The sequence below is a fragment of the Pongo pygmaeus genome, chromosome 8, assembly GCF_028885625.2.
Source record: "Pongo pygmaeus isolate AG05252 chromosome 8, NHGRI_mPonPyg2-v2.0_pri, whole genome shotgun sequence".
Classification (NCBI taxonomy): Eukaryota; Metazoa; Chordata; class Mammalia; order Primates; family Hominidae; genus Pongo; species Pongo pygmaeus.
The window spans coordinates 73,537,800-73,550,716 of NC_072381.2; the positions used below are offsets into that span (position 1 = coordinate 73,537,800).

Sequence of the window (12,917 nt, forward strand, 5' to 3'; positions counted from 1 at the left end):
TCGCTCTCACCTGCGCCTGGATGCAGAGAGAGATGCAGTCGTGCGAGAGCCGGTACCTGCGCAGCAGCCGCAGGCATTTCACCAGGTGCTCCTCCCCCGCCGACAGCTCCTCCGTGTCGATGTGGTTCACCCCGAGGTGGAACTCGATGACTGCCAGCCTCACCGCTCGCTGGGCGACGGGCCCCTCGGGCTCCACCACCTCAGCCGGCAGCCCCAGGGCGTGGTCACCAGCACCCGGGCCGTCCTCGGCCTCAGGCCGCTCATCCTCGTCCTCAGGCGCGGGACCGAGCAGCGCCTTGACCTCTTCCAGTAGCGCCCGGGCGCTGTATTTGGACTTGTACGGTTCCTTCTCCGGATTTTTATGCAGTTCCACCCGCGACAGAGCGAGCGCCGCCTGGAATTTCTCGCAGACCTCTGCCCACGGAACGTTCGCCATAGCGGCCTCTACTGCCTGGCTTTCCTCAATGTTTGCAGGCGGGACTCCCGCCTTCCTTCTGCTTTGCGACACTTTACTTACGGCTCTCGACACGTTGCGGTCGCTGTGGAATGGGAACCAATAAAACCCTTCCGGAGAACCGCAATACGCTCGGCAGTGACCAATGGGAAGACGTAGCAATCACCACAGCAACCATTCTCATGGAAATGAAGTTGTCAATGAGCGTGTTCCCGCCTCCTTCCCCGCCCCCTGCAGCGGTGAGTTTATCTCCAGATTGACCCTGTGAGGATGGGTTTATATAAACGTTTAATATCGGCTTACTTTAACGAAGCATATCGGAATATTGTTTACAAACATAGCTAGCTAACTCTACTCGCGTTGGTATGAACTGAAAGGCAAAAACCTTTAGACATTAAGTGTATAGCCCAGCCTGTCACTGGATAAAACTTTTTTTAAAAAAGGCCAGGCGCAGTGGCTCACATCTGTAATCCTAACATTTTGGGATGCCCACTGGAGTGGGCAACATAGCAAGACCCATCTCTACATAATTTTTTTTTTTTTAATTAGCCGGGCATGGTGGCGCGCGACTGTAGTCCCAGCTACCATGGAGGCTGAGGCGGAAGGATGGCTTGAGCCCAAAAGGTGGAGGTTACAGTGAGCGAGACTGCCTCAGAAAAAAAGAAAACACGAGCATTAGAACAAATACCTAATGTATGCGGGGCATAAAACCTAGCTGACAGGTCGATAGGTGCAGCAAACCACCATGGCACATGTTATACCTATGTAACAAACCTGCACGTTCTGCACATGTATCCCAGAACTTAAAGTAAAATAAAAGAAAAAAAATTGAAATGTAGCCAAGAGCTGATTATTATCATTAACACATAATCTCTTGATCGAGAGCCATAAATATACAAAACACTCAGTGATAGACAAATATTTTTCACTTCGACCCTGAAATACAAGTTGTAGGAATCTGTACAACTGCCCAAGGTAACAAGAGCTAAGTCCCACAGCTGTGAAAGCCACCTCATGCCTTTTACCTTCCCAAGTTATCAAGTCAAATGGGGAGGGGTGATAGAAGATTTTAACTATTAAGCACCAGCTGTGTACAATGCTTTGAGACATACAAAGGAGCATTGATTTTGGGAGCTCATAGACATACGGTTTGAACCTCAGACCGACCAGCTTTCTTATTGACAAGTTAACTTTTTTAAGCTTCAGGTTTCCCATAGTAAAATCTGAATGATACTACTACTTACCTCGACAGAATTATTCTGAAGAATAAATAAAATTAAACGTCTATCCTTTAAGTGTTAATGCTCCTAAAAAGTCCTTCCTAAACCTTATCCCTGGGAGATCTCATCCGTTTCCAGGTCTATCATTACACACGCTGCTCACTCCCACTTTGTCTCCAGACCAGATGGCTCTCCAGAGCTCCAGACTGGAATATCCAACATACAGCTAGAACAATCACACCTGAATGTTTCAATAGCTGCTGTGTATCAGTATGTTCAAGTCTAAATGATCTTCCTCTTCACATGCCCCTTCCTTCCCATACCAAATTTGCCACATTTGCAGTTCTACATGTCAGTGAATGGCACCACCATCCACCAGGCTGATTTCCTGCACTTTTTTTTTTTTTTTTTTTTTGGTAGAGATGGGGTCTTGCCATGTTGCCCAGGCTTATCAAGCAATCCTCCCATCTCGCCCCCTAAAGTGCTGGGATTAACAAGCCCAGCCTGTTCTGTCATTCTTTTTTTTTTTTTTTTGAGACGGAGTCTTGCTTTGTTGCCCAGGCTGGAGTGCACTGGCGTGGTCTCAGCTCACTGCAACCTCAACCTCCTGAGTAGTTGTGATTACAGGTGTGCACCACCACACCTAGCTAATTTTTGTATTTTTGGTAGAGACGGGGTGGGGGTGGGGGTTCACCATGTTGGCCATACTGGTCTCGAACTCCTGACCTGAAGTAATCTGCCCGCCTTGGCCTCCAAAGTACTGTGATTACAGGCGTGAGCCACTGCACCAGGCCTCTTCTGTCATTAAACCTAAAACCAAATAGTACTGCTTAGTCCACCTCCTAAAGAGCTCTGTGTACATCTTTTTATCTCCATTAGTTTAGGCCACCATCATCTGATTACTTCTAACAGGCAGTCCTGCTGCCAGTTTGGCCTCCTATCAGTGCATCTCCCAGTACATTTAAAATGATTTGGGCCAGGCGCAGTGGCTCACACCTGTAATCCTAGCACTTTGGGAGACCGAGGTCACAGGATCGATTGAGCCCAGGAGTTCAAGACCAGCCTGGGCAACATGGCGAAACCCTGTATCTACAAAAAAATAAATAAATAAATACAAAAATTAGACAGGCATGGTGGTGGATGCCTGTAGTCCCAGCTACTCAGGAGGCTGACATGGGAGATCACCTGAACCTGGCAGTTGGAGGCTGCAGTGAGCTGTGATCAAGCCACTGCACACCAACCTGGGTAGCAGAGTGAGACCCTGTCTCAAAAAAAAAAAAAAAAAAAAAACAAAAATTTGTTCACTTGTTCAATATTTAGTATCTATTATTTGCCAGTACTGTTGTAGGTGCTGGGAATTCAGCAGTAAAAAATGGACAAAAATTCACCAGCCTGGACAATATAGTGAGATCCCTGGCTCTACAAAAAACTTTTTTTTTTTTTGAGACAGAGTCTTGCTCTGTCACCCGGGCTGGAGTGCAGTGGCATGATCTCGGCTCACTGCAAACTCCACCTCCCAGGTTCATGCCATTCACCTGCCTCAGCCTCCCAAGTAGCTGGGACTACAGGCGCCAGCCACCATGCCCAGCTAATTTTTCTACAAAAAACATTTTTAAAGAAATATTGGCCAGGCATGGCGGCACATGTCTATAGTCTTAGCTAAGTGGGAGACTGAAGTAAGAGGGTCATTGGAGCCCAGGAGTTCAAGGCTGCAGTGAGCTATGATCATGCCACTGAACTCCATCCTGGGTAACAGATAGAGACCCTGTCTCAAAGAAAGACAAAAATCCATGACCCGGTATAGGCAAAACACTAAATATATTAAATACATAAACCTCAAAAATGACTGGAGATCCATCTCATGACAGATAATTAGAAGAGGGCAGGCATGGTGGCTCACACCTATAATCCCAGCACTTTGGGAGGCCAAGGCAGCACGATTGCTTGAGGCCAGGGGTTCACAACCAGCTTGGTCAACAGAATGAGACTCCATCTCTATAAAAAATTTAAATATTAGCCAGGTTTGCTGGTACCCCACTGTAGTCTCAGCTACTTGGGAGGCTGAGAGGGAGGATCACTTGAGCCTAGGAGTTCAAAGCTGTAGTTCTACCTTTAGAAAATGTATCCTAAGGTGACAGACAAGTATGCAAACACATATATGAGGATATTAACTTTAGGGTTGTTTATAATGGTGAAAAATTAGAAATAACCAACATGGACATCGAGTACTGGTTAAATGTGTAGTGGCATATCCATACAAGATAACATGTCATCAAAAATGTCCATGTAAGCCTGTACAAAATTGTGCACAACATGCTGAGGGGGGAAAAGCAATACACAAAATCAAATGATTCCAATTTTATAAATGAACATGTGGAAGACTGCTCACTAAAATATTAGATAAGGGTGACTGTTTTTTTTTTCTTTAGATTTTTATATCTAGCTTTTATTATTTTTATAATAAATATTTCAAGCTATTTTCATTTTAGAAAACAAAAGCCACCAAAATCAAGTATTACTATCTTTATTATGGTATAGATCAGTATTTTATACATTAGCTCATTTTATAGTAAAAACATTTACGTACAACTGTAGAGAAACTGCTGCACAGATAGCTCCAACTTAAATTAGAAAATATTTTCTTTGTAGAAAATAGTAAAAATTATAACACTTACCAAGCTAACCCAACAAGTTCATTTAAACCAAAAAGTAGCTAAATACATTATACATTTATAAATACAGGTTGAATTCTGGGATCCAAGAGAAACTTTAGTTTCATTTATTGAAATAGCCATTTTTAAGTTATGTGAAGTAAAATTTCTATTAATCTTCCCTCTTACTCTTAATTTATGCCAGATTATTTTTCTTTAGGCTAAATCCATAATCCACAACAAGGTTTTAGCTGTTCTTTTCTAAAGGACGGGTACCATATCCTTTTAATCTGCTTGATAAGGTACCCATGCTTATCCAAATAACGAAATGGTTCAGTTGTTATTAAAGCATGCCCAGTGTTTGGGCAAAACCAGAATCTAATAAATTACACTGTCACCTAATATCCATGGCTTGATGGGAAGCCATGAGGAACAAGGGTAAATGATAAAACTGGCAAGTGGATCAAGGAATAAAAGCCAAGAGAATTCTGAGACCAGAGGGCAAGAAATATCTAGTCAGGATTCAAGGACAGAACTGAAGTTCAAATAGAAAAAGGATGTTGCCTCAAGGATTAGGAGCTGAGCTGGCTATCAGAGCTCCTAGTCTAGTACATGGTGATCAAATAAGGGGCAGTTAGAGATAAAGACTGGATTAAGCAAGAGAAATCAGGACCTAGAAAGATTCTAGGTGTTCACAATTATTAAATGAAAACAAGACAGACCATGCGGCTTTAAATTTCCTAGCATAGTAGTTCCAGGATTCTCAGTACAGAAATAATCTCTGGAAATTAAGGCGAGAAGATAATGCCACTCTTAAGCTCCTGTGCTATGTAGAATGCTTCCCAGAGAAATAATATCTGAGAAATCAGGCAGTTATCTGGCCAGGGGCTACATCAGGTTCTTCAGTTCCCTCAAAACAACTTAATCACATACACTTTGTCTTAAAAGGAAGCCTCCAAGCAGCTAAAACAAACTTTCAACAGACATTCAGTTTAACAAACAGATCCTATACTGTGGCTTTAGGAACTAGGCCACTGACTACCTAAAAACCCCAGCTTGCCCACTTGAAGTTAACCTCTAGAAACATTAGTGGTCTGTGAAGTTTTCACCATTAAAACAATGCTTTATCATGCAAATCACACTTGTTCTTCTCTTTGCTCTCCAGTTATGAATTTGTTACCTTTTTGCATTTGATTATTTCCATTGGTTTGGTTCTTTTTTTTTTTTTTTACATACTCTTGAGCAATGCTAATCTGCGCCCCCTACTTCCTTAAGTCCTTCTTGGTAAATAATGTTAATCTTCCAATAGGAAGAAGTGGAGTACATTATCGTTTAAGCACCATTTATCCAGCCTACTTACAAATAAAGCTATGGAGCCACCTTATACATTTGAAATTCCTTAAAACCCTGGCTTTCTATTAAAATGTACTTTTATATATACTATCTATGAAGAATTCACTAAAGCATGAATCACCTTATAATGAGAAGCTAAAAATGTATCAAAACGAACATAAGTATAGGTAATCTACATCAAACATACTACATCTTCCAAGTCTAGAGCATACACTGGTATAAACTGTATTACAACCCAGATTAGCTTGAAATCTTGTTTCAAAACATCGCTCAGTATTAAGTCTCAGTAGACAAATAATAGGACCACATGAGAAACTGTTCGGCAGGTGGCTGAGGAAACCTTAACTTCCAAAGGCTCAAAGTGGTCCTCCAGAGACTGTTACACTCCCTTAGGTATTTACTTCAGGAAAGGACACTATTAAGGGACACTTTTGAGTATAAAGACAAGTGAACTCACAAAGTATAGGCAGATACACGCTTGATTTTATCTTCTAATCTACAGATAATGCATTAGAATAAAAATGTAATGAATTCATACACCTTTCAAAAGGAAAAACTGATGAAGAAGTAGCAATAAAGTTATAAATGATAATGATCAGATGAAATAATTTAAATGAAGCTTGTCTGTGTCTGAAAGAGACAGGCACTCGGCAAGTGGTCAAAAGGAGGCATAATGTTCAGTTCTATATTGCCAAACATCATTCTCTTTTTGCTATATAAATCTTCTATTTCTAATTATTGACCAAATGCTTTACTGAAACTCCGCTTCTGGCCTTTGTTTTGGGATCTGTTACTTTTGTTGCCACCTCCTGATCGCTGTCCTCTTGGGCCTCTACTGCCTTCCCGCTGTCCTCTGAATCTTCTGTTTCCGTCCCGCTGTCCCCTGAAGCCTCGACTGCCTTCCCGCTGTCCCCTGAAGCCTCCATATCCTTCCCGTGGTCCTTCCAGCTCTGGTTGCTCTGTGGCCACAGAGAGCTGCCAGCGTCGTGAATCATGCCATTTCTCCTGTTGAGAGAATGTTTTGTTTTTGTGTGCTTTAATTAGTATTCAATTTTTAAAAAGCATGAGAAAAACAAAATATTTGCCATTTCTTCAAAGAAAAGGTGATAACATAAGTGCTTAACAAGTCACTGGTCAAAAATAACACTGGCCAACCATCATGGTCCAAAAGCCAGTGTCACTGAAGTGTGGGAAAATATAGTTTCATTATGAAAAATAGCCCTCATCACTACTTCATTTATTAAGTTATTAAACCATTTATTCAACTCAATTGCTACAGGGTATCTACAGCCAAAGGTAATAAAACAAATATATTAAGCACACATTTCTCACAGTACTGAATAAAGATGTAACAATTTTAAATGTCTATGAAAACCTGTAGGCTGGACGTTGTGGCTCATGCCTGTAATTCCAGCACTTTGGGAGGTGGGTGGATCACCCGCGGTCAGGAGTTCGAGACCAGCCTGGCCAACATGGCGAAACCCCCGTCTCTACTAAAAATACAAAAAATTAGCCGGGGGTGGTGGTGGGCCTATAATCCCAGCTACTTGGGAAGCTGAGGCAAGAGAATTGCTTGAACCTGGGAGGCAGAGGTTGCAGTGAACCGAGATTGCACCACTGCACTCCAGCGTGGGTGACAGAGCAAGACTCTGAAAACACACACGCACGCGCACACACACGCACACAAAATCTGTATACCATATATAAGTGTTAAAGGGTGGGGAGATCTGGATATCGTTCACAACTTTGTATAAAGGAAATATAGAAACCAGGTGGGTTCAACTACAAAAATATCAGAATTAAAAAGTTAGGGGGGAATATTCCAAAATTTAATTATCGATTATCTCTTACTAAAGGAACCAGAACTATTGTTTCCCAATCTATTATTCTCTATTTTCGTAATTAACATTCTACAATTTAGGTACGTTAACTTTAAAATCTAAGGGAAAAGAATACCTGTATTTCTGTTACTGATGCGGTAGGTACATCAAAGCAAACACCCTGGAAATCAAAGCAAATGGAAGTTAATCCAACCAACGCACATGAAAAATACTCCCTTTAAAAGACCACGTATTCTTTAAAAAAAAGAAAACAAAAAACATAAAGCAAAAAAACCACCAGGTATAATTTTAGATGAACTTTAGACCAAAGCTAATACATTATAGCTGCCAAAAGTACACTGCAGAAAGACAAGGAATATTGAAAAAAAGAACCCCAAACGATTTAGAACTTTCTTACTAGAGACAGAGTCTTAGCTACTACACTGTGCTAACCCCCTAGTGGCTATTAGCTACATTTTATTGCTGAGCAAACAGGCTTGGAAAGGTTAGCTGACTTGTCATCTAAGGCCCCACAGCTATTAAATGGAGCAAGTATTTAAAATCTAGTCTGTATGGCTCTAAAACCTATAGTCTAAACTATATACTGCCTCCATCAGAAAAGCAATGCCAGCTATTCAGAATGACCTAATTAAACGCAGAAAAACAAGTGATCTCCTATTGTTGATTTTCTGGTTTTTCTTAATTCAGCCTTCTGTAAGAGTATGAAAAAAATAGTACAGGACACCATCTTTTTTTTTTCCCCTCTTAAGATAGGGTCTTGCTCTACTGCCTAGGCTGGAGTGTAGTGGTGCAATTAACAACTCACTGTAACTTTGAATTCCTACAGGTGCATGCCATTACATCTGGCTTTTTTTTTTTTTTGGCAGAGACAGGGTCTCACTACATTGCCCAGGCTGGTCTCAAGAATTATCTTCCCAGCTCAGCTTCCCAAAATACTGAGATTACAGGTGTGAGCCATGGCACCTAGCCAGCACACCATCTTTAATATTAAGTGCCATCCTCTCCAATCGAGGAAATCGTCTAAAAATATAGTCAAACTATGTGTTAACTAATACAGGCACTCCTCTCCCTGCTGTCTTCAACTGCGATATTTTATAAGGAACACCCCTTTCACCCCAAAATTTACCCAATCATAACATAGGTATCATCACCTACTGGTGGATTTTGCCATTCATGGGAATCTTCGCTTACATATTTACGAAGTAGAGTATAATCCCAGGCATTCACTGGGTATAGAGGTAATTAGAAAACAGTTTTTGCCTTTGAGTGTTCTTGAGCCTCTCCATTAGCAAACACAGCAAGGTAAAAGTTTACCTGCATAAACATGTGTCCTAAAGACTCTGAAGTACAGATAAAGACGCCCCTAACATTGCCTGGTAAGATTTAAGGCTAAGCAAAGTCATAAAAGCTACTTTGGAGGAAAAGATTTATATATATATTATATTATATATATATATATATATATATATTTTTTTTTTTTTGAGACGGAGTCTCACTCTTGTTGCCCAAGCTGGAGTGCAATGGCGCGATCTCGGCTCACCGCAACCTCTGCCGCCTGGGTTCAAGTGATTCTCCTGCCTCAGCCTCCTGAGTAGCTGGGATTACAGGCATGCGCCATTATCCTCGGCTAATTTTGTATTTTTAGTAGAGACAGGTTTTCTCCATGTTGGTCAGGCTGATCTCAAACTCCCGACCTCAGGTGATCCGTCCACCTCAGCCTCCCAAAGTGCTGAGATTACAGGCATGAGCCACCGCGCCCAGCCTAAAGATTACTATAAATAGTAGGTTCAGCATGCACTGAGGATGAGATAAAGCGTGGTGTACTGGGCACTGCTGGAGTAAATGGTGTTGGTAGCAATGAGGTAGAAATTAAGCTGTAAGGCTAGCAGAGGCCAGGACATGAAGGATCTTATCCTCCTATGAAAGGATTGAGACTTTATCCCGCAAGTTTCGTGGAGTTGCTTAAGGAGATAAACAACATGGCTAGACATGTAAACAACATGGCTAGACATGCAATAAGTTGAAGATAAATCTGATTGGTTCACTAGGCCAGTGGAAACCTGGAAACCTGAGATCTTTTACGGGCTTCGCCAAGTCAAAATTATTTTCATAATAATGTAGCCCTTTCCACACTCATTCCCTTAAGGGTACAGTGGAGTTTCCTAGACACTATATGACGTGATAAAATCATTGCTCTGACGGCTAATGGAACATGATATTGTGTTTTAGAGTTCCAGTTTTAATTTCTAATACAGTAAGTATCAATAGATATAACCCATGTAAACAAAAGCTTTTGGGGGTCCCTAACATTTGCTAAAGGGATTGTGAAACCAAAATGTTTGAGAATCCTTGTGATAGTCTATGGCATAAACCAAGAGAAGGCCTCAGAAGAAAGAACACCAGGTTTGGGAGGCAAAATTTTTCATTTTTAATTTGAATTCAAGATTCTGAATAAGTCCAGTGCTAGAATAGGATTGCTAAGAAAAAAAAAGATTCTGAAAAAGTTACTTTAAATACGCTATTTAGGTACAGATGTCAGGGAAGCAGCTGGATCAAGTCTGGCATTGTGAGAACGGTTCAGGCTGGAGATAGAGGTACAGTAGTTGTCAGTGGCAGAGTGGCATCTGAGGATCACGGATAAGATTACCCAGGGAAGATGAGCGAGTGAAGAGACGCAGCATCCCCACAGAACAGGAAGAACCCACACCACACTGTTTTCCTGCCCACATAAAGCCCCATCAAGGTTACAACAGAGACCCCAGCCTTACCAGCTTTCCTTTGAGAAAAACCATTCCCTTCACTTTGGAATCAATCTCCTCGCCCAGTTGCTCTTTAAGTTCTTTCCAAGCATAACTAATATTTGGCATTTCAATTGAGCACTGCAAGATCATGGTCACAAAACCCTTACACAAGAAAGGAGAATAAAATTAAAGTGCTGAAAATAAACCTAATTGATAAATACCTGCTTTTGTGATTCTAAAATATTTCTTGAAAAGTTATTCCTAACAACATACACCTCACACAAACAATTAGTACAAACAGTCCCTGGTTTTACTTGGGGAACTCTGAGTAAGACTGGTTGATTGTACCAATGTCAATATCTTGGGTTGTGGTATTATAGTTTTCCAAAATATTGCCATTTAGGGAAGCTGGACAGAGTATACAAAGGATCTCTCTGTATTATTTCTTACAGCTACATGTAAATCTACAATTGTCTCAATAAAAATTTGAATTTACAGGAAAAAAAAAGCATATACCTTCTAAAGTTTCTAGGTATGCTGGCTAAATGTATGATATGCATTTATGCATATATATATGTTTGGTCTACTTTAGGATTAAAACAATTAAAAATCACATACCACAAAATTCACCATTTGAAAGTATACAATCCAGTGTTTTTTTTGTTTGTTTTAGTATATTTGTAAGATCTGCAACCATTCAGCACTATCTAAAATTTCAGAACATGGCATAATCCACCCAAAAGAATCCTGCATCCATTACTAGCCACTGCCATTCCTCCCTCCACACAGCCAGTCAGGACCACTCATATTTTCTGCCTCTATGGATTTGCATGTATGTGTGTGTGTGTTTAAACATGGCAATTATTGGTTCTTTTCTGAGACAGAGTCTCACTCTGTCACCCAGGCTGGAGTGCAGTAGCACCATCATGGATCTCTGCAGCCTCAACCTCCTGGGCTCAGGTGATCCTCCCTCCTCCCATCCCAGCCTCCCAGGTAGCTGGGACCACAGCATGTCACCACGCCCAGCTAATTTTTTATTTTGATTTTTTTGTAGAGACAGAGTATCACTAGGTTGCCCAGGCTGATCTCAAACTTGTAGGCTCAAGCCATCCTCCCGCCTGTGCCTCCCAAAGGGCTGGGATTACAGGCATGAGCCACTGTGTCTGGCCAGAAATTGTAAAATACAATTAATACTTTACTACCTTCATGAGAAAATGAAAACAACTGGGAAGCTTAAATGAAACTCTTTCATATCCTGCTCATACCCCAAATTATGAAGTGTCAGAAATGTGCTGCAGAACCTTACCACATTTGAGTTGATCAAGGAGCGCTGGTCTACGGACGTGGCACCTGAAATATGGGCCAGTGCTGCTGCCAGAGCTTCCACAGCTCCCTTCTCCTCTATCAGCTTCTCAGCTGATTGTTTGAAGTGACTAATGGCAGTGGGAGGCACGGAATCCAAAAGCCTGTTGAGAGTGTGTTAGGAGAAAGGATACTAGAAGTGGACAGATTTCATTTCTAAGACATCTCAAGATAAATGAGTAACTTTCCAAATCTTTCACATGTGCAACATATTTATTTTGATGCAGTGTATAATAATCATATTTCTATAGTAATAAATCCATTCCTTTGACTGTATGTAATTCTAATTTATCACCTACCCCACCATTTTATCCTAAGGAAATAATAAAACAAGAAGTTCACCACGATGTTACTTATAATATACAAAAAGTATAAACAATTTTAAAATGTGCATCATCTGGGCTGCTTATATAAGCCACAAAACAGACATAATAAAATGTCATACTACCATTAGATGTGATGATGAATAATGTCAAGAGTTTTTATACAAGAAGCATGTGTTACCTTTTAGGATCAGAAAAAACCTATTTCCATTCTGAAGTTTAAAAAAAAAGCTGGGTGTGGTGGCACATGCCTGTAGTCCCAGCTACTTGGGAGGCTGAGGTGGGAGGATTGCTTGAGGCTGCAGTGAGCTATGACTCTGCCACACACAATCATTTTAAGAAACTGTCTCTTTAAAAAAAAAAAGAAAATAAAAGAAATAAGAAAAAGACCTCCAAAGTCAGTTTAAAAAATGATAAGGACCTTTATGGGACTATTTGTACATTTTTAAGGGGGTCACCATTATCTTGGCAATAATAAATGTCCCATTCAAAGTTGAAAAAGATCACCCAGTAAAAGGGTAGAAAGTGACATGCAGCCGTGTCAGGGCTGGCGCTCTGGAGGCTGTTTTGTTGTATACCACCAGCATCTTTGTCCCATTCCCCTTCTTGGCCATCTAACCCCAACTCTCCTTAACTGGCACCCAAGGGAACCCTGTCTGTAGGACACTTAAAAAAAACATGCCATGCTAAAATAAATTTGAAAAATGCAGTTGAAATACACTCTTCCAGGCCGGGTGCAGTGGCTCACGCCTATAATCCCAGCACTTTGGGAGGCCAAGGCAGGCGGATCACGAGGTCAGGAGATCGAGACCATCCTGGCTAACACGGTGAAACCCCTCTCTACTAAAAATACAAAAAATTAGCTGGGTGCGGTGGCGGGCGCCTGTAGTCCCAGCTACTCGGGAGGCTGAGGCAGGAGAATGGTGTGAACCAGGGAGGCAGAGCTTGCAGTGAGATGAGATCGCACCATTC

At 41.3% G+C, this 12,917-nt stretch overlaps 2 protein-coding genes across 3 annotated transcripts in view; both read right to left on the minus strand.

Moving 5' to 3' along the window:
• The window catches only part of KIFBP (kinesin family binding protein), a 28,211-nt gene extending 27,658 nt beyond the window's left edge, over window positions 1–553 (minus strand). The window contains exon 1 of the mRNA XM_054436641.2: window positions 11–553. Within this exon, the coding sequence (XP_054292616.1) occupies window positions 11–436 (426 nt within the window). The 5' untranslated portion in view covers window positions 437–553. The remainder of the gene's footprint in view (window positions 1–10) is intronic.
• Window positions 554–4,182: 3,629 nt separating this feature from the next.
• The window catches only part of DDX21 (DExD-box helicase 21), a 38,209-nt gene continuing 29,474 nt past the window's right edge, over window positions 4,183–12,917 (minus strand). For both annotated transcript variants that reach the window (XM_054436642.2, XM_054436643.1), the window contains exons 13-16: window positions 11,567–11,726; window positions 10,288–10,422; window positions 7,635–7,679; window positions 4,183–6,683 (exon numbers count right to left, since the gene is read on the minus strand). In XM_054436642.2, coding sequence (XP_054292617.1) covers window positions 6,414–6,683; window positions 7,635–7,679; window positions 10,288–10,422; window positions 11,567–11,726 — 610 coding nt within the window. In that variant the 3' untranslated portion in view covers window positions 4,183–6,413. The remainder of the gene's footprint in view (window positions 6,684–7,634; window positions 7,680–10,287; window positions 10,423–11,566; window positions 11,727–12,917) is intronic.